The 20,527-nt window shown below is 46.9% G+C and overlaps 2 protein-coding genes across 2 annotated transcripts; both read right to left on the bottom strand.

Moving 5' to 3' along the window:
• Positions 1 to 13: 13 nt before the first annotated feature.
• On the bottom strand, positions 14 to 2,820 carry LOC127029399 (lactosylceramide 4-alpha-galactosyltransferase-like). The gene has a single exon (XM_050915006.1). The coding sequence runs from the start codon at positions 2,653 to 2,655 to the stop codon at positions 1,573 to 1,575; it is 1,083 nt and encodes a 360-aa protein (XP_050770963.1). The 5' UTR covers positions 2,656 to 2,820; the 3' UTR covers positions 14 to 1,572.
• On the bottom strand, positions 2,647 to 19,483 carry LOC127029397 (lactosylceramide 4-alpha-galactosyltransferase-like). The gene is given in 5 exon segments (XM_050915003.1): positions 2,647 to 2,709; positions 5,092 to 5,202; positions 13,745 to 13,858; positions 15,291 to 19,463; positions 19,466 to 19,483. Coding segments are annotated over 2 exon segments (1,152 nt in total). The 3' UTR covers positions 2,647 to 2,709; positions 5,092 to 5,202; positions 13,745 to 13,858; positions 15,291 to 18,329.
• Positions 19,484 to 20,527: the final 1,044 nt, after the last annotated feature.

Here is a 20,527-nt window from a genome sequence, read left to right as displayed (position 1 = left end):
AAGTAAAAATTGATGACTCACTTGCTTTTAGTCTGCAATGGAGTGTTTAATCAATAGTGTGCCGTGGCTTAGTGTTTGACAAACCTTGAAACATACTGCTGCTCATATTAAGGCTGGATCAAACTTACATCAGCCTTCCTTCATGCATAACACTGTACTTTTCAGCAGATAATGGAATTTAGGAAAAGGCCATATGAAAATTGATACACATATTTCTCTTACTTGTTAGCTGAAAGAGCATAGCTGAAAGAGCAATAACCACACATTGCTTACACTTAGCCTTCCAGACAGGAATTTTAATTTGGCACAAGCAGAACCACAGTACATTTTTTTTTCTCCTCTCTTCATGTCATAAGAGGTTAATTTCAAATGCATTCGTACAATTACAGTGCCCTGGACACACAGGAAACACATTTAGATGTGAGACTGGCCATCAGATCAACACCAGGTCTATCACTGCATCGACTTTGCCCAGGTTTTCTAGAAGCCACAGTCGGCTTTATCTCACCTAACTTCAGAAGTCCGTGGTATAGGCACCTGTGTTCCCATTACAGGCAGTGATGCCTGCAGTCACTTATCTGCTTGTGTAATCTGCATTAGGGTTAGATGAATGACCCTGCATAATCCATTGACTAGGTCCCCAGTGACAATAATAGATGTCACTGGGGACACTGGTCCTACTCCTGGACGTGGTCACTGGTCCTTCTGCTCATGTGGACATGCCTGCCCCTGTTCTTCCACAATGTGTTCAATACTCCAATGAAAGGAAGGTAATGCTTTTCCTTCTCATATGAATGCAGAAACAGGCAGATGCTGAGACCCTCTGAGAGAGTGACAAGGACTGGTTAGATATGCACATCCCACAAGAATTTCTTCAACAAAGGAAGGATCTTTACTCACACTGGTAAAAGAACTGCTTTTGTCTATTTGTTTTCCTGAAGAGGACCAGAAAAGTCAGCCTATTGCTATGGAATTTAAAACAGTAGAAAAGATCATTTGAAATAAAGTAGCTTTGGAACGCAAGAAAAACTTTACACTGAGCCATGCAGGGATTTAAAATGTTTTCCGTTTCTTAAAGCAATTTTCATATACTCCCCATATACTTCACGAGCCGTAAGAATCTTTACCACCTGGGGAATTTGGTCCTAAGCTCCAGTAAACCGTGTCCTATAGCACTGGCTGGCATTTATTTACATACTTAGAAACATTACAGAGAGCAAGCCAAGGGTTCCTACAGCTGTTGAAACTACACGAAAAGCTTTCCAGGCCTGATACACAGGAGGAGCAATTGAGAGAACAGCAATAGAAGAGCAATTGATAGGCACCTATGAACAAGTCCACCCTCCCCTGCAGCATCGAGGGCTACTGAAGGACAACAAGAGAGTCTGAACTCAGGTTCTGGTGTATATATGAAGCATGTAGGATCTGAGGCAGATATTGGAAATGGTACAAAATCACTGAGCTGTCACACACAATACCTGCTCCGTGTGCTAGAAACCAATTCTGTGGAAGGTGAAAGGCACTCTGTTTCCTTCAGGTTGGGGAACTTCCCTGCAGCCAAGGGCCCACAGGTCACATTGCAGGCCTTGACTGCTCTTCAGAGTCCTTCTTCATCTTCGCATATGTGATAGGGCAGAAGTGAGAATACAGCTGAGCCAGCAAAGCCTGGGACGTGATCTCTAGCCTTGTCCCGTGGCTCATTTTGTTCCATACGTGCACCGCGTAGGTGTTCTTAAGGAGCTTGTGAAGCTCTGAGGAGCTGATTGCTTCAAATAATTTCTTCCAGTCTTGCCACTGAATGGGATAAAAGGCTTCTGGGGAAAGAACACTCATGCCTTTGCAGCTCATAGCGTTCTGGATATTACTGATGGAGCACCACTTCTTGAAGACACGTGTTAGGAGCTCTGGGCCCTGGTGCGCCCAGATCCAGCCGTTGTAGTTCTCCACAAAGTCCTGCATGCAAAGCTCCATGAACTCGTGCTTGGGCTTAAAGGACAGAAAAGCCCCATTCAGTACATCCTGAGACTGTCTACCGAGGGCATTGGTGAGGTTCTTTAAGTTCTTAAGCACAATGAAGTCTGTGTCCAGGTAGATGCCACCAAATTTCCACATGATGGCAATTCTGCAGGCGTCAGACAGGACGGGTAAGAAATAAGGCTCCCAGCGCTGCTGAGCCTGCAAGTACCACTTTGCCAGAGGTGTTCCAGAGAAAAGCTCTGGCAAGTCCAGGGGCCGGAATTCCACGTTGGGAAAGCGGCTCAGCAACGAGAAGCCCCAGTGGCTGGGTAACGAGGCACTCCCGTTTGCCAAGCCTTTCATGAGCACCACAACCCTTGTCCCAGGGTGCGTCCTGGCCGTTGACTCCACGGAGCACGTGAACAGGTAACTTGGGTTAGTTCGCTCCGAGGTCTCCACAAAAAACACATCCCCTGGTGGAGGAGGGGGCCCACTGGCAGTGGGATGGGGAAGGTAAGGCAAAAACCATTCATACCTGCTTTGTGTAGGCAAGCTGTAGAGCTGGCCCTCAGCATCCTCCCCAGTTCTCCAGTAGAACATGACAGAGGCAAAGAACACAAATGAAGCAGCGATGATAAACGGAGCCCTGAGCCTGTGGCTGAGCAGCACTGTGGTCAGCTTTAGCAGGCAGTTGGACATCCTGGGCAGTCTTGCTCCCGTCAGAGCCTGCTCTCCCAAGACAATTGTTGTGATCTGAAGGGGAGGAAAGAAGAAAAAGACACTGACAGGCAAGGCAGCAGACCACGAGCCTTGGGACAGTGCCACGGCAGAGCAGAACTCTCCTTCCTTCACCTCAGGGCCGCATGCTTAAATTATGCCTCTTGGTCATTTCTGAAACAGTCTCCTGCCTCCTCCGTATTGTCACAGGGCCTTCAGATCCCACATCAGAAACTACTCCCCATTTTTGGATCCCTCTCTTTCAAACACAAAATTAGGACAAGCCTCTCCATTCTCTATATCACAAACCAAGACTGATCCTCAGTTCTGTCTATGTATATTGTCCATGTAAGTTGTGCTTGCCTCTTGGAAGGATATACAGCATTTGACACAAATGGCATACCTTCACAGTGGTGCACAACAAACTCTGGGAACAGCATTAGAGACCTTATCTATCATCTTCTGGAATTTCAGGTCATTCTGGACATGAGACATACATGCAAAAAACCCTAGGACAAGGAAATAGGAATGCTCCTTATGAATATTCCTGGAGCTCTGTCAACAGACATTGTGTGGAACTGCTGCCCTGATAAGAGCTTTTTCTCATGATGAGAGTTTTTTCTCCTAATACACAACCTGTCCTTCCCCAAAGCCAAACACAATACTAAAACCCCAGTGCTGTCATCAGTTCCTATTGAGAGACGTCAGTCTCCCAGGCTGTTGAACCAGCATTTGCTGCCTTTCGAAATCAACAACCCGGCCCAACAGAGAGCCTGACTCATTTTTCATGGCACTGTAGCATAGGAGAATGGATGGATAGTGGGAGGGGAATTGATCCAAGGCAGCTTTGGAGGCAGATGCAGATGATAAGGACAAGAACTGCCTAGGTAAAGAGAGCTTCAAGGCTGCTTCCCAACCCTGCTCCCCTGCCAAGTCCTCACTTCTCCCTCCTCTGGTAGATGGTGCTGGCTAACCCAACTGTCACCAACCCAGGACGCAAAGGCCATGCTGGCTATAACCTGCTCAGCTCTGCCAGTGGAATCACCTGGTGATAGATATGCAAACCCCCCTCCACCCTGTCCTTACTTCCTCTCTTCCTCCTGCAAAAGGGAGGGATGGAGAGGAAGAGATTATTAACAAGGCAGCAAGAAAAAGAGAAGTCATTCTAACTACATTCTCAGCATTAGCATCAGCATTTCTGCCCTTGCCTCCCCTTAAAGTAAAGGACAGCAGAATCAGCACATCCTGGGCCCACCACTGGGGCCCCAAAGGTGAGTGCGTAAAAGCACATGAAGAAGGAGCAAGGAGGATTGTGGCATTTAGGATGAGAGGAAACAGCGTCAAGTTGTGCCAGGGGAGCTTTACATGGGATAGTAGGAAAAAATTATTCACTGAAAGGGTTGTCAAGCATTGGAACAGGCTGCCCAGGGAAGTGGTTGAGTCACCATCCCTGGAGGTATTTAAAAGACTTGTAGACATGACACTTAGGGACATGGTTTAGTGGTGGACTTGGCAGTGGCACTTAGGGACATGGTTTAGTGGTGGACTTGGCAGTGTTAGGTTTACGGTTGGACCCGATGATCTTAAAGGTCTTTTCCAACCTAAATGATTCTATGATTCTGCCTGCCTCCTTCTGCTCCATCTCCAAATCCAAATCCCCATGCTCCAGAACAGAGAGCTTCAGGAAACAGCAAAAGCTTTAATCAAACAGCTGTAACCAAACAGACAGGGAACAGGACAGAGAACCCAGCTGGCACAATCCCATTTGTCATTCACCCCTGGTTACTGCGACTGGGTCACATAGTAAACTCTCCATGTAGCCAGAAAATTACTTGTCAGCCGCACTGGGAGGTTTCCAAATGCAACAGCACGGAGCCACCACTCTCCACTAGGCACCTGGGGGACAGAGGAGAGGCAGCCAATGCACAAATCATCAGCTCTGGATTCCCAGAACATTTTCTTCCCCTGCAGAGAAATGCCAGCATGTGCTGTGAGTGTTACAGGCAGCAAAAAAACCCCACACTGCTTTTTACATACCTATTTCCCCCTCCCTCCACACCACAGCCAGTTGAATCCTGTAAATCATTTTTAGCTTGGTAAGCTGTAGAAAAGAAAGCAGGTACAGGCTTGAAGGGACAGAGCCTTTGCTGTAGAGAAGGCAGGAAAGCACTGCTCTAATCTAACAGTGAGCAAGCTTCAAGGTTACGTGCATATTTTTAATAAGAGGAGGAACTTCTACTACAATCGCACTCCTATATGTTTAGAAATACATTTCTGCTTTTGTAGCGGATAAGAGGACATTTTAGGTGCTGCGTTAGCCAGTCCATTTATTTCACAAAACAAACACAGGAAATCTAGCTCTCTACCTTCCTCCAAAATCGCAAGTGCCATTGCACAGAAACTACAAATACTACTCACCTGTCCCTGCTTTCAAGACACCACAGAAGTCACTGCTCAGCTGGACAAGATTTTCAAGAGGTTAGTGTCTCTGAGAGCACCTGTAACTCTATGGTCTGGCGCTTCCTTTTTCTGAAAAGAAATGGTCAAAGATGGAGTCTGAAAACATGGAGAAAACAAGCAGATGGAGGAGGATGTGACATCATACGTTCAGCTAAAACAGTGGCGGATGTAAGGGTCAGGCAGCTGTGCTGTGAAGAACCCATCTAATTAGAAATGAAGCAGAAAAAAAAAAAAGGAAGGAAATTGAAACCGCATTATCGCTACACATTAAGGTTTATACTGTGGCAGGAAACCAGTTGCTGTTTTGTTTTCTACTCCTTTGTTAAGAATTCCCAGTGCTTATGCTGCTTGGGTGGCTGCCATGAGAACTGAGCTGAGGGTTTCATAGAGCTGCCTCCTCCCACCCCAAGACTTCAGTTTTAAATGCTCCTTCGAACACACACTCTTTCGACCAATTAATTTAATCATTCATTTGGGAATACTCCCTCTTATGCCAGATACTTCATTGAATGACTTTGCCAAATTCAGGTGTCCCTCAGTTTGTGATAGAGTTCCTGTGCTCAATGGCAGCTGACCTTCCCTTAGAGAAGTCACGTTGACGCGTTCATAAAATACGATCTTTATCCATACAGCCACTAAGTTTAGGGTTTAGTGCAGTTTCTACTCAGTTGCCTGCACCAAATGCCTATTGCTCTGTAGCTTCCCAGACCCCTCTCCCCTCCCCAAATCCTTCCAAGCACTGCAGCACCACGGATGGACTCTTAAGATACCAACACTGGGGAAAGCACTGGGCAACCTGTTCCAGTGTTTCACCACCATTTCTTCCATTCTAATTTCCCGTATTTCAATTTGTGCCCATTGTGTCTCATCCTGTCACTGGATTCCACAGTGAAGAGTCTGGCTTGTCTTCTTTACCCCACCCATCTTCAATCAGGTATTTATACACTTTGACAAGACGCCCCCCCCCCCCCGAGCCTGCTCTTCTCCAGGAAGAATGATGAGAGCTCTCTCAGCCTCTCTTCATACAGCATGTGCTCCAGTCCCTTTCTCATCTTAGTGGCCCTTCGCTGGACTTGCTCCAGTATGTCCATGTCTCGCTTTTGACTGAGGAGCCCAGAACCAGCACTCCAGATGTGTCTTACCAGGGCTGCGTAGCAGGGAAGGATTGCTTCCCTTGACCTTGCAGGCAATGCTCTACATAATGCAGCCCAGCAGGCTGTTGGCCTTCTTTGCCACAAGGGCACACTGCTGGCTCCTGGTCAACTTGTTGTCCACAGGACCATCAGGTCCTTTTCTGCCAAGATGCTTTCCAGCTGGTCAGCCCAGGTACTTCTCTCCTCAAGTCTATCACTGCATTGGCTCTGCCCAGGTTTTCTAGAAGCCACAGTCGGCTTTATCTCACCTAACTTCAGAAGTCCGTGGTATAGGCACCTGTGTTCCCATTACAGGCAGTGATGCCTGCAGTCACTTATCTGCTTGTGTAATCTGCATTAGGGTTAGATGAATGACCCTGCATAAGCCATTGACTTGGTCCCCAGTGACAATAATAAGATGTCACTGGGGACACTGGTCCTACTCCTGGACGTGGTCACTGGTCCTTCTGCTCATGTGGACATGCCTGCCCCTGTTCTTCCACAATGTGTTCAATACTCCAATGAAAGGAAGGTAATGCTTTTCCTTCTCATATGAATGCAGAAACAGGCAGATGCTGAGACCCTCTGAGAGTGTGACAAGGACTGGTTAGATATGCACATCCCACAAGAATTTCTTCAACAGAGCAAGAAACCTGTTAATGCATATTTTCTGACAATACATGATTTGCAAAATACTGTGTATAATTTTCACGACCTTGTTTGCTAAACTTAAAAGCCTACCTAACCAATGCGGTGCTGGAAATATGCAAAGAGAAAAAAAACAAAACAAAAAACCCAGTCCAAACAGAAATTGTAAAACATACAGAGACACGTTACTGCATAAGGTAAAGGCTGACATTAAATGATAGCAAGTTTCCCTTGTTCCAAGCACAAAAAGGATAAAACATAGTACAAAGGGAACAGACATAGGGCTGCTACCATAGATGATCTTGTAACTCCGCCACGCAAGGATTTCAACCAATCTGATGCTGCTGGATCAGCACATGCTCGCATCTACTCTTGGTGCCCCTAAGGGGTACTGTAGCACCCTGCACTGAGCAAAGGAGTTTCCTGCCCTACGTGACCGTAAATGTGCTTCACTGATACTTCCCTTGGTAGCAAAACCACAGACAGCAAAAAAAGGAAACAACCAAAACTGGATGATAATTGGATGACTGGGTGATGGCACAACATGAATTGTACATGAAGCCAACTTACATGAAGCCAAACAAGCATCACCAGTTCCTGCAATCCTCTGCTTTTCAAATTGTAACAGTAGATACTCAGAAGTCCCTGAAACCTGGCAAATCATTCCTAATAGGAAAAAATGTACACTTTTGAGTGGTATTGTTATAGAACATCATCAGATCTTTGTGACACTTCAAGTAGTGATAATAAGTGGCAAGAAATAAGCTGTACAAATTCTTTAAGGGCATGCATTTAGCGATGTCAGAGAATGAAACGTTACGTTCTCAGTTCACACTGAAAGCAATTAGAATTGCTTTTAAATAATTACATTAGAACTGTATAATTCTCAGATTATGACTTCTGTAGAAGGGCTCAAACCTCCAGGTCTAAAGCTTAGTATAACCAGTATAAACAACTATCTTAGCCAGAGGCGATCGGATGTTTACAGGAAGACTGTGGCTGTATATATTTGTTGTGGTTTAACCCCAGCCCACAACTAAGGACCACACAGCTGCCCGCTCACTCCCCCCGCCCAGTGGGATGGGGGAGAGAATCAGGAAAAAAAACCCCAACAACTCATGGGTTGAGATAAAGACAGTTTAATAGGACAGAAAGGAAGAAAATAATGATAGTGATAATAATAAAATGACAATAATAGTACTAAAAGGATTAGAATATACAAAACAAGTGATGCACAATGCCGTTGCTCACCACTCGCTGACCGATGCCCAGTTAGTTCCCGAGCAGCGATCCCCACCCCGCCCCAGCCAACTCCCCCCAGTTTATATACTGGGCATGACATCATATGGTATGGAACATCCCTTTGGCCAGTTTGGGTCAGCTGTCCTGGCGGTGTCCCCTCCCAGCTTCTTGTGCCCCTCCAGCCTTCTTGCTGGCTGGGCATGAGAAGCTGAAAAATCCTTGACTTAGTATAAACACTACTTAGCAACAACTAAAACCATCAGTGTGTTATCAACATTATTCTCATACTAAATCCAAAACATAACACCATACCAGCTACTAGGAAGAAAATTAACTCTATCCCAGCTGAAACCAGGACAATATTGCAGAAGTACAAATGGTTGCAAAGTAGAATATAAACTAAGGATGCGAATAAGGACTTTCTTTTGTTTTCCTTCTGTGATTTAATTGATATAGCTTATGCGTAGGCAATTAGCAGATTTAACCTATGAAGCTAGACAGACCTGCAAATAAGCAGAAACTTACAGGAAAGAAGGTGCAAAAGGATCATCTAGCTATTTGCAAATACATCTGCCGAGCAAAAGGGGAGAAGAGGGAGAACAGAGAGTAATAGAAACAGAGGCACAGACTAAGGATTCTGTTTTGCCTAAAATGTTGCAAGAATAAAACAGCAAAAGAGAAGCCAAATGATCCCTGATACTCAGGCACTCACGGATCGCCTGCCCAAAGGGACTGGGAAGGGTGATCCCCTGGGTGCCTGTGACTTTGGCTGCCGGAGCTCATGCTTGCTGTTAAATACAGTCTTTGTCTTGACAACCAGGCTGCTCTCTCCTAAGCTGGCCTGCCTGTGGAGTGCAGTGAAGCAACAAACCCAGCTCCTAGGCTGTGGGGAGGAGAGAAGCTGAACTGCTGAGCAGGCAGCTGCTGAGGCTGTAGAAAACAGGAATAAGAGTCAATTTAGAATTTGAATATTTGATCAATTCACAATACTCCCAAACAAGAGGACCCCTAGAAAAACTGGAATTGTGATTGAGTGCTCCCACAGTGTAGAAAGAGGAACTGCAATTACTAACAGTATTGAGCTGACATAACCCCAGGTAGAGGGAGAAACTCTTCCTTCCAGTCTTGTGAGCTCTTTGAACCAGTCTTAAAAGGAAAATAACCAGCGCCTGTCCTGTGAGCCTACCTGCACCTAGTGCACATCCCTAGAGTTGTTGGGAAGACCACCCAAACCAAGTGGCTCTGTGTTCAGAGGAGATGAGGTGAATTCTCTGTCCTTAAAGCCTTCCCACTGCCCTCCTTTTTTGTGCGTTCCTTGTGTTGGCTTCTTGGTCCCCACACTTGCTCAATCTCACCCAGCAGTGACAGAAAACACAAGATGGCTCTTACATTCATCCCTATGTTGGGTTTGTGTGGTGGGGGGTTGTGTAGCAGGGGAGGGGCTACAGGGGTGGCTCCTGTGAGAAGCTGCTAGAAGCTTCCCCAGCTCCAAGTCAGACCCGCCGCTGGCCAAGGCCAAGCCAGTCAGCGACGGTGGTAGAGCCTCTGGGACAGCATATTTAAGAAGGGGAAAAAGACTGCTTAAAAAACCCCAAAACCTGCAGTGGAGAGAGGAGTGGAATGTGAGAGAGAGAACCACGCAGACACCGAGGTCAGTGAAGAAGGAGAGGGAGGAGGTGCGCCGGAGCAGAGATTCCCCTGCAGCCCTTGGTGAGCGGCAGGCTGTCCCCCTGCAGCCCATGGAGGTTCACGGTGGAGCAGAGATTCCCCTGCAGCCCGTGGAGGACCCCACACCATAGCAGGTGGCTGGGCCTGGAGAAGGCCATGATTCCGTGGGAAAGCCCACGCTGGAGCAGTTCATGGAGGACTGCAACCCATGGAAAGGACGCGCATTGGAGAAGCTCATGGAGGGCTGACCCCGGTGGGAGGGACCCCACGCTGGAGCAGGGGAAGAGTGTGAGGAGTCCTCCCCCTGAGGAGGAAGGAGCAGCAGAAACAACCTGTGATGAACTGACCGCAACCCCCATTCCCATCCCCCTGCACCGCTGGGAGGGGAGGAGGTAGAGAACTCGGGAGCAACGCTGAGCCCAGGAAGAAGGGAGGGGTGGGGGGAAGGTGTGTTTTTAAGATCTGGTTCTATTTCTCATTATGCTACTCTGATTTGATTGGTAACAAATTAAATTGATTGCTTTTTCCCCAAGTCGAGTCTGTTTTGCCTGTGACCATAACCGGTGAGGGATCCCTCCCTGTCCTTGTCTCGACTCAGGAGCCTTTCGTTGTATTTTCTCCTCCCCATCCTGCCGGGGGGGAGGAGTGAGCGAGCGGCTGCCTGCTGCTTTGTGGCCGGCTGGGCCTAAACCGTGACAATCCTTGAAGAAGGGAACCTGTAAGAGAAACATAACCTATATCTACCTCTATTATTAACTAAAACGGATTGAGAATGTAATTCTTTGATGTCCCTCAGAACATGCTTAAGTGCAGATTTACAAGAGAGACTGGTTAGAGATGGGTTTTGTATCTTAAACTGAGCAAGATGCTTTGGACGGTCCCTTTCATAACCAATATTTTAAAGCAATAGCTCCCTCTCATGGCCAATTCAACTATCATTCCTGCAGTTCTGTGCATTAAAAACAGCCTTCTGGGTTTAAGGAAGGCACTGCTGGGGAAGCAAAGGAGAGAGTTGCAGCTCTTAGCATGGGACCCAGTGCTAGAGGCACTGGAGACTGGGGCTGGGCTGGAGAATCTGGTACAGCTGAGATTGGCCAGAATATGTCATGAACATCCAAATCTAGCTTCACAGGCTAAATGAAAGTACGCTGTGGTATACCTTCCCTTCTTTCTTTGTCTTATCATTGCTTGTCTTTGTTGCATAATTTTAGTGCAACCTCAACTACCTTATGCCATTCTGCTATTCAAAAGCTACTTTTATGGTACATCAAGTAGAAACACGGCAACACAGCTCTGGTCAGCCTTGGAAGAAGTGATTGCACCAGTCCCAGTTGTCTTTAGGAGAACGAATCAAGTACTCTTGAGTTTAGTGATGTCCCTTCAAGTAAGCGTGTGGACATATGAACAGAAAAACACTGGAGGGGGTGTGTAAATTTGCTACAAATTCAGTAACAAAAACAGAGAGGAAAAAGGTCCAGCAAAGTCCTGCTGCATACCCAGGTAGCTGCTAGGGGTCTTGAACAGTATCACTGATCACAAGCAGCCTGATAAGAGTATTTTGGGGACCCACCAGACAACAGCTGAAGATCTCCATTTTCTCCAGATTTACATTACCAACAAGCATAGAAGAGGTAAGATTTGAAAATACCAACATTCAGTGGGTGACTAATCAGTCTGTTAGGCATGGAACAGCAGAGTGGTGCCAAACAGGGATGAATCCACCAGCTAATTCCCCTAGTGTTTAGGGGAATTAGTATCTAGCATTTTAGCAACAGCTTTACAGCTCCTCCTTCTGACCCTAGAGAGAATGGCAGACCAAGCATGTGTGAATATTTGAGGTGAGAGTATTGTAATTGTAATGGGTATATTAGACCGAGCCATAAGATACTGCAGCTATAGACAGAGGACACTTAAGGCACCTGTCTCTTAGCTGCATCTTTTGTGCTTAATCACAACTTCACCTTTCCAGAGTGAATCCTGCAATATCCAATTTCACTTACATGTTTTTTAAACTAAGTTTTCTCCTGAAATAAAAGAAAGAACAGTGAAAATACCCACTCATATAGGTGTAATGCAGTGCTGGATAGACACTCTGTGGGGTACAAAGAATTAAAAGCAAGGCACAGCAAAGAGTCGGAGGATGATATTAGCAAGTTTCTGCAAAAAATAAACAGATTGTGGGGAGAAATGATATGGCAGTTTTTATAGCTGTTGATTCCCCAATCACTGTACAGAAAGTGGCCATAGATGTGATAGCATCTCACTGGAGTTATCCAGAAAAAAATATACAGACTCTGTTATTTGCAACAGAGAGAACCAATGAGGTACATAAGTAATGGCCACAAACAGAAAATCACATAGCCAGTCATGGCAACATCATTAAGCTTCAATTCAGGCTCAGTCTCCCTAAATACAATAAGCAGTAGTCTAAGATCAGCGGAAAATGGTCCGTAATGCTATTACACTTAGACAGAGTAGGAAATTTGTTGAATGAATTAAGATAGAGCTGTAACAGCTTCCAAAAAACCAGGCATGCTCAATTACAGTTAAGTGAGCTTGCTCAGTAGCTTCATCAATTGTAAAAAAACACTAGCAGGAGCTGTTATTTTCTCAGACAGTAACCCTTTGACAGGACTAGCTTGCACCCAGTGACAGTGCTATTTGAGAATGGTGGCATATGAATTCATAAGAAAAGCGTTCTTCTAATGTTACCAGTGCTGTTAGCTACAGCCACAATGTAAGTTGCTTGCTGAGCAAGCTGAGACAGCGCAGCGGTGCACCAGAACAGAGCATGCAAGCACTAACCCCTGAGCCAACTGGGGAGCCCAGAACCGGGCACAGCACTCCAGATGTGTCTCACCAGTGCTGAGTAGAGGGGAAGGATTGCTTTCCTTGACCTCGCAGGCAATGCTCTACATAACGCAGCCCAGCAGGCTGTTGGCCTTCTTTGCCACAAGGGCACACTGCTGGCTCCTGGTCAACTTCTTGTCCACAGGTGCATGGAGTTACCCCTCACCAGTTGCTTCTCTCTTTGTTGAGCTTCATGAGATTCCTGTTGGCTCATTTCTCCAGCTTGTTGAGGTTGCTCTGAGAGGCAGCTCAACCACCTTGTGTATCAACCACTCCTCCCAGTTGTGCATCATCTGCAAACTTGTCGAGGTTGCACTCCATCCCATCATCATCAAGGTCATTAATAAAGACATTAAACAGTACTGGCCCCAGCACAGGTCCTTGGAGTGTACCACTAGTTACTGCTCTCCACCTGGACTTTGTGTCACTCATCACAATCCTTCAAGTCCAGAAGTTCAGCCAGTTTTCAATCCACCTCACTATGTTTATGTAGTCCACATTTCATCAGTATGTCTACGAGGCTGTTATGGAGACTGTCAAAAGCCTTACTAAAGTCACAATAAACAATATCCAATTCTCTTCCCCTGTCCACTGAGCTGGTTATTTCATCATAGAAGGTGACCAGTTTGGCCAGCCATGATTGCCCCTTTGTAAATTCATGCCGGCTACTCCTAATCACCTTCTTGTCCTTAATATGTTTGCAGATGACTTCCAGGAGGATTTGCTCCATCACCCTTTGCTTCCAAGGGTTCAAGGTGACACTGACTGGCCTGTAGTTCCCTGGATCCTCTTCCTTGCATGTCTTGAAGATAAGCAAGATAGGAGTGACTTTTGCTTCCTTCCACTTCCCCCAATCTCTATGACCTTTCAAGCATAACAAAGAGCAGTCTCACAATGACATCAGCCAGCTCCCGCAGCACTCATGGATGCATCCCATCAGGTCCCATCATCTATCTGTTCATTCAGTCCTGACATGTATTCCATGGACATGTGATGCGCAAGAGACTGTGGCATGCATCCCCCACAAGGAGGGATTACAGTGTAGAGAAACATCCCCAAGTTCCTCTTACCTGTAGCCAGATGCAGAAATTTATTCTGCTTTGCTTCAAACTGATCTCTGAACTCCCTTTCAATCTCTCATCTCCTACTGACCTTCCGCCTCTCTAGCAGGCTTCCTGTTCCTTCTGCAGTTGGAAAAAAAGAATAACAACATTGGTAGCTTTAATATCTTCTGGAAATTGTTTTTCAAACAATGTTTTCTATAGCCTTATGGTGTTTTCATATTTAACTTGCCAGACTTTACGCACCTACATAATTTTCCCCCTGGACATAGATTCCACTTTGTGAAGAGTACTTTCTTACTTCTCATACCTCTACCAACATACTGCAGAGCCATGGCAGCTGCTATATGGCTCCATCATTATACACAAATTTAAAGGTCAAGATCTCAGCTTGAGCTGTAATGGCAGGGTGCAGCTGAAGTGACTTCCTCCTGTAGTCTTCTCTTCTGGACTATGCCTATTCATCTGACTTCCAGGCATGGTTGCAAAGAAGATACCCGAGAGACCACAAGCCAAGTGCACACAGGGAATGGTCACAAATATTTGAGAGAGATGAACCTGAAGTACATATGGAAGACCAGTGTGCCAGTGTTCACAAATGGCATATCTAAACAGAGCATGCGGAGAGCTTTGTTTTTCCTCTTCTCTCCTGCTAAGGACAAACCAGCCCTAGGCAGACCTCAGCTCCCAACATATATAAGATTAAGGCAGGTAACTGCCCTTTCCCCCCAAGAAGGGCTCTTAACCTACTTTGCACCACAGCCTTCCTGGACTACACATTTTGGGAGGAGGAAGAAGAAACAGGGAGGAGAAAAACAGGGGAAAAAAGAGCCCTACAGAGCATTACTAGTTCCTGCACATCCTAGATCCCCCCAACACAAGAGCTCCTGGCATAGGAGAGCTCTCAGCCAGCACAGAGAAAATAATCATCATTCAGTCTCTTCCCTGGAGACCAGGTCCAGGATTACCCTACTGATCCTTCCTTACTCCTCTTCTGTTGCGCTGTCCAATTCTGCATCTCCAACCCCCACCCTTGGCTTCTCTCCTTGATGTACTGCACACCTGTGTACCAGCTAACTTTCATAAGTTCAAGGACAAAGGAGACAGTGCAAGAAACAGCTAGTGCCTTCTCACCACTTCCCATCATGTTCGACTGCATATCAGCAACGAAGAAAGCACAGGCAACTATTTTACATCTCAAGAGAAAACTGTTTCCCTGGCTCTTGACTCAAGGAGTCACAATAAAACTCCTCTGCACACCAGACCCCACTAGTCCTTTCACAGCCTCTCAAAATGCTCCCCTGGACTCCAGGGTCTTTAGATGAGGCTCTGAAAGGCAGGTGGGAAAATGAATGGCTGCAGCACAAGCTTTCCACTTCTAGGTCTACAAGAGCACAGACACTGTCACTACTAAGGGAGGCTGTAGCCCATCACCCAGGGAAAAAGCAACACAATTTCTCATGGAGTTTTCTATTCCATAACATCCAGACCTTTGGAGTGAGACTAAAATGCCTTGCTTCAGATAGATTGCAGGTCATGAATGATGGAGCGTTACCTGGTTGGATTGAGGAATCAGTACCACACACTGTGCTTTCCTCTGTTCCCTCTGCTCAAGTCCCAAAGATGGCATGTAGTCATGGTCCGCAGAGCCTTCTTTCCACATGTGCTTATGCTCAACTTGTCTCATGTTCATTCCACACTCCTAATTTTAGTGAGTCACTTCAGGACACAACTTTAAAATGCTTTTCCACATAATAACTAACAGATTGCTCAGACCTACCACCAACGCCTTGCAGAACAAAATGGAACATCTTGGCAGAGAGAAGTAATAGTAAAAACTGTATTTATTTTTCTTTCACAAGACAAAGGGAAAAAGGCCAAAGGCTGCTTTGATTTGATTCGCTCCTTATCAAACCTCGGAACATTGACTCTACAGGGGAAAAAAAACCAAAGAAAAACAACAACAAAAAAAACACTCCGCTTATCCAAAAAGGCACTTTGCTAGAATAAGCAGTGGTACATCAAGCCAGATACTCACTGCAGCGGGTCCCAAACACTCCCATAATCAGTTCATGGTATTGCCACAGTGGAGTCCCTTGTTACGCCTTTATGATCACCAACCACCATTTTACCATCTCTGGTAGGGCTTCCCAGCTCACTAAGAATTTTGTTGTTTAGCCCAAAGGGCCCAAAACAGAAGGAACCAGTAGAAGCAGAAACCATGCCTCACTGACCACACACTAGGCCAGGGCTGACAATTTTGCAGCTGCTTCTAAAGAAAGCAGTGAAAACAACCCACAGAGTAGTGACAGAGTAGGGAGTGAAAACAGCATCCATTTATACCACTTAGTGTGTTGAAGAATGCTTACACAGTCAGGAAGATCTGCTGTTTCCCCACAAAGTCTTAGTTCTTAAAGATGTTTAGTGTTGGGAGAGCTGCAGACATTCAAAGTCGTGAATGCCTCCAGGATATACCATAAAGCTGGGCAGAACAAAGGCAGAGCACTACATACATACACGCATGTGGTGCCAGCCACTGGAGGGGTGTTTCCAGCACCTTCTTCACTCCACTTGTGCACAGACTTTACACCCAGCCCAACTCACAGGCAGGTAGCTTTCAGTCAAAGCAGCACTGGTCTCCGATCAACACCGGACAGCTCAGCATTAAAAAAAACAAAAACAAAAAAAACCACAAAAGGTACACACCCTCCTTAAGCTCCCACAGCCATGTTCCCTGAGGGACAGGGAACTGTTTGGTAAAAGTGGTGGGCAATTTGTCTTTCTCATTTTTATCATCAGAGACAAATAAACCTGAGACAAACACAGAAAAGTTGCATGCACAGTTTTTGACGTTTTTGACTATTGCCCTGGCTGAACTGGGCAAACCTCACATTGCTTATGGTTGACTGGGGAAACAGAAGAGGCCTCATACAACTGCAGATCTAGAAATCATTTAAGTCACACTCAGAGGACTCGCAGGAAGCACCATGTGAAAGAGCTGTCACTTTGGGGCCAGGTGACATTGAAGATCTGACCGACTCACGGTCATCGAAGGGGCCATTGGACCACCCCACTGCTGTTCCTAGCCATAAGAAGACGAGGCACACTGGAGGCAGAAAAGATTTTACAGTGAGATGATAATCTTTTAGTAGTGTAGGAGAGGGGATGGCCAATGCTCTGCTCATCTGCATTAACCCTATCGTAGTGCCAAGCTTATCTGCCTCAGTGATCCCCTTTAGAGTGTGGTGGGGACCCAATGTAACAATGCTGATGGTCTTGACCTTATTCTTGTTTGTCGCTGCTCTTTCTCCATTATTTTCCTACAAGAACTGTAAGAGCATCAATACGTCCTTTTGGCCATCAAGGCAAGGAGCAAGTTTTCTCCCACAGTTTGTCCAACAAACTTGCCTCTGTGGTGGGAACCGTCAAAGGCACAACAGCACCTTGCAAGAGATACATTAACTTTCTCCACTGCAATTCAGGAAGATGCTCAGGGAGAAGAGTAAAGCTTTCCACTGCCCTCCTCAAGACCTCCCAGGAGAGATTTGTACTCCTGGACAGTGAATTGCAGGAGTACTCCAGACTACTTGAAGAGGTCCACCATAAATGATTCATAAATGGACTAGAATTTAGACAGTACAGGTTCCCTACCAAGCTCTCTGTAACCTTGGAAATACTTGGAAATATCATGCCTTTCCGTTAGGATCCATCCAACTGCTGAAAGTTCTGGTGCATCTTAGACACAGTTATGGACATTTGGTCACAGAGACAAACTCAGTGTAAAAGATAGTTCAGCTCTTCCTGTGTCAGGTGCAATTTAAGGTGTGATTTGGATGAGCTCTCCTGCTCATCCCAGGGTGTCAATTTGCCACTACTATAAAATAAATCATTGCTGCGCAAGAGCTCCTTGTAAATGATGAGCTGGTCTCAGATCCTCATGTTCTAATTTGCACCAAATTACCATGTCTTTAGATCTATGACATCGAACAGAGACTGCAGCATCCTGCTCCCTGCTCAAACCAGACATGAGAAAGTCTCCTCCACTAAAGGCTTCAGAAGAGAAGGCAATGAAAAGAAAAAGACATTGCTGTAGCCCTTTCTTCTCTGTTTTCTTCTACATTTTTGTCAGGACACCTCCTCTAGCACATCCTTAACTTCCTCCTCAGTTCCTGTTCTTTGCTCTCCCATCCTTTCGTTGCTTTGAGGACTGCACTTCAGAAGTCCTGAGAATCAGGCGATGAGATACCCATTTCTACAAAGACCTCTTCCAGGTTTACAGCCATTCTTACTCCTCTGAAAGGCTGATGGAGGCTGCCACAAGTGGCCCAGCACTTGCTCCCCTCCTGAGATTTCTCTGCCTGACCAAGCAGAGCAGAAGAAAGGTCCTGCAGAGAAACAAAATATTGCTGGTAGGCAGTTAAAGTCAAGACAAAGAGCTGCACAGACATCGGCTGAAGCTACAGGCTCCACCTACACCCCACAAATGGCTTTTATCCTCAACTCTCACCACCTCACTGCAAAAGAAGGTTCGTTCATGATGGAACAGCTGGAAAGTTGTGGGCTCCCAGGCAACTTCTCTTGGCTGACCCTTGAGTCACTGCCTTTCAGAGTCCTTCATGACACCGTACGTTGCAGGGCAGAAGTGAGAATACAGCTGAGCCAGCAAAGCCTGGGACGTGATCTCTAGCCTTGTCCCTTGGCTCTTCTTGTTCCATACGTGCACCGCGTAGGTGTTATTAAAGAGGTGGTGAAGCTCCGAGGAGTTGACCGCTTCAAAGTATTTCTTCCAGTCTTGCCACCGAATGGGATAAAAAGCCTCACGTGGCAGAGTACTCACTCCTTTGCAGCTTGTACTGCTCTGAAGACTCCTGATGGAGCACCACTTCTTGAAGACACGCGTTAGGAGCTGTGGGCCCTGGTGCCCCCAGATCCAGCTGTTGTAGTTCTCCACAAAGTCCTGCATGCAAAGCTCCATGAACTCGTGCTTGGGCTTAAAGGACAGAAAAGCCCCATTCAGTACATACTTGGACTGGGTACCAAGCACATTGGTGAGGTTCTTTAAGTTCTTAAGCACAATGAAGTCTGTGTCCAGGTAGATGCCACCAAATTTCCACATGATGGCAATTCTGCAGGCGTCAGACAGGACGGGTAAGAAATAAGGCTCCCAGCGCTGCTGAGCCTGCAAGTACCACTTTGCCAGAGGTGTTCCAGAGAAAAGCTCTGGCAAGTCCAGGGGCCGGAATTCCACGTTGGGAAAGCAGCTCAGCAACGAGAAGCCCCAGTGGCTGGGTAACGAGGCACTCCCGTTTGCCAAGCCTTTCATGAGCACCACAACCCTTGTCCCAGGGTGCGTCCTGGCCGTTGACTCCACAGAGCACATGAACAGGTAACTTGGGTTAGTTCGCTCCGAGGTCTCCACAAAAAACACATCCCCTGGGGAAGGAGGGGGCCCACCACCAACGGCGCGGGGAGGAGAAGGCACAGAGTGAGCACAGCGGATTTCAACAGGCAAGCTGTAGACCTGGCCTCTGCTCTTAGGGTCCTCCGCAATTCTCCAGTACAACGTGATGGAGACAAAGAACATGAACTTAAAGGCGAGGATAAACAGAGCTCTGAGCTTGTGGCTCAGCACCACCCTGGTCAGTTTTAGCAGGCAGTTGGGCATCCTGAGCATTCTCACTCCCGTCAGAGCCTGCTCTCCCAAGACAACCGTTGTGATCTGAAGGGGAGGAAAGAAGAAAAAGACATTGACAGGGAAGGCAACAGACCACGAGCCTCAGGACAGTACTATGGCAGAGCCGCATGCTGAACTGTCCTTCATGCTGGCATGCTTGAATTACGCCTTTAGGTCATCTTTAAAAAAGCATCCTGGCTTCTCCGTGCTGCCACAGTGCCCACAGGGCCCCATTAGAAACCACAGCCCATGTTCAGGTTGTGAGGTTATGTGACACACACACAAAAAGGTCAGAGGGACAATGGCAGGAGGGGGAGCCCAAATATACCCTGCCAGGATAGTCCCAGGCCCATCACAGGGGCCATCAGCCCATCAAAGGCCCATCTGCCCAAGCCCAGAGGAGCGCAGGAGCACAATGGCAGGCGGGATCCTGGATCAAGGACTCCAGAGGAACCAGCACCTTGTCTGGGCCCCTCCCAGGGCCGTCCCAGTGTCCAGGCATGAAACCCATCACCAGGGTCACCAGAAGCAGCTCTCCAGATCACCTTTCGGACTAAGGGGGGCACTGCCTAGGGGCGGGACATATTATGCAGGGGAAGAACAGTTTGGAATTGCACAGGACTTATTATGAGATATTTAGCAAAGGAACCAAAGGTGGGGCAAGGGAGGGGTTTAGGTGATTTTGAGAGGAACAAGAGTGGGAAAATAGAGGTGTAAGGGGATAACAAGGGCCAGACGCAGGTAAATAGCTTGCTGGTCAGTACGCTTGTCTGGCCGTGCCTTGTGCCTGATCAGCGCAGTCTCTCTTCTTATTAAATTCCTTTCTGACTCTCCTGGGTGAGGGCATTCAATTCTGTGTGCACGTGTGCGTATCGGGGTGTGAACACAGCAACTGGCGTCAGACCGCGGTCAGGGGGCCCATGTGCGCGTGGTGCCAGCAACTGGAGTGAGTGTGGGTGTGAAAGTGTGCGATGGCTAGCAAAGATCAAGTGGACCAGCCTGTGAGCATGCGAAGTGGCCTGGGAGCCAGGAGGGTGGGTGGGTCCCTAAGGGCTGGCTCTGGGCATGAGAGCACCTCTGTGTCTCTAAGGGTGAGAGCACATCGGGGTCGGCTACGG

This window comes from Gymnogyps californianus, chromosome 1, assembly GCF_018139145.2.
Source record: "Gymnogyps californianus isolate 813 chromosome 1, ASM1813914v2, whole genome shotgun sequence".
Classification (NCBI taxonomy): domain Eukaryota; kingdom Metazoa; phylum Chordata; class Aves; order Accipitriformes; family Cathartidae; genus Gymnogyps; species Gymnogyps californianus.
Note: the sequence above shows the minus strand (reverse complement) of the source record. Positions and strands in the feature narration are given on the sequence as shown.

Excerpts from the sequence above, each read along its gene's own strand:
- LOC127029399 (XM_050915006.1), bottom strand. The coding sequence starts at position 2,655 with ATGTCCAACTGCCTGCTAAAGCTGACCACAGTGCTGCTCAGCCACAGG.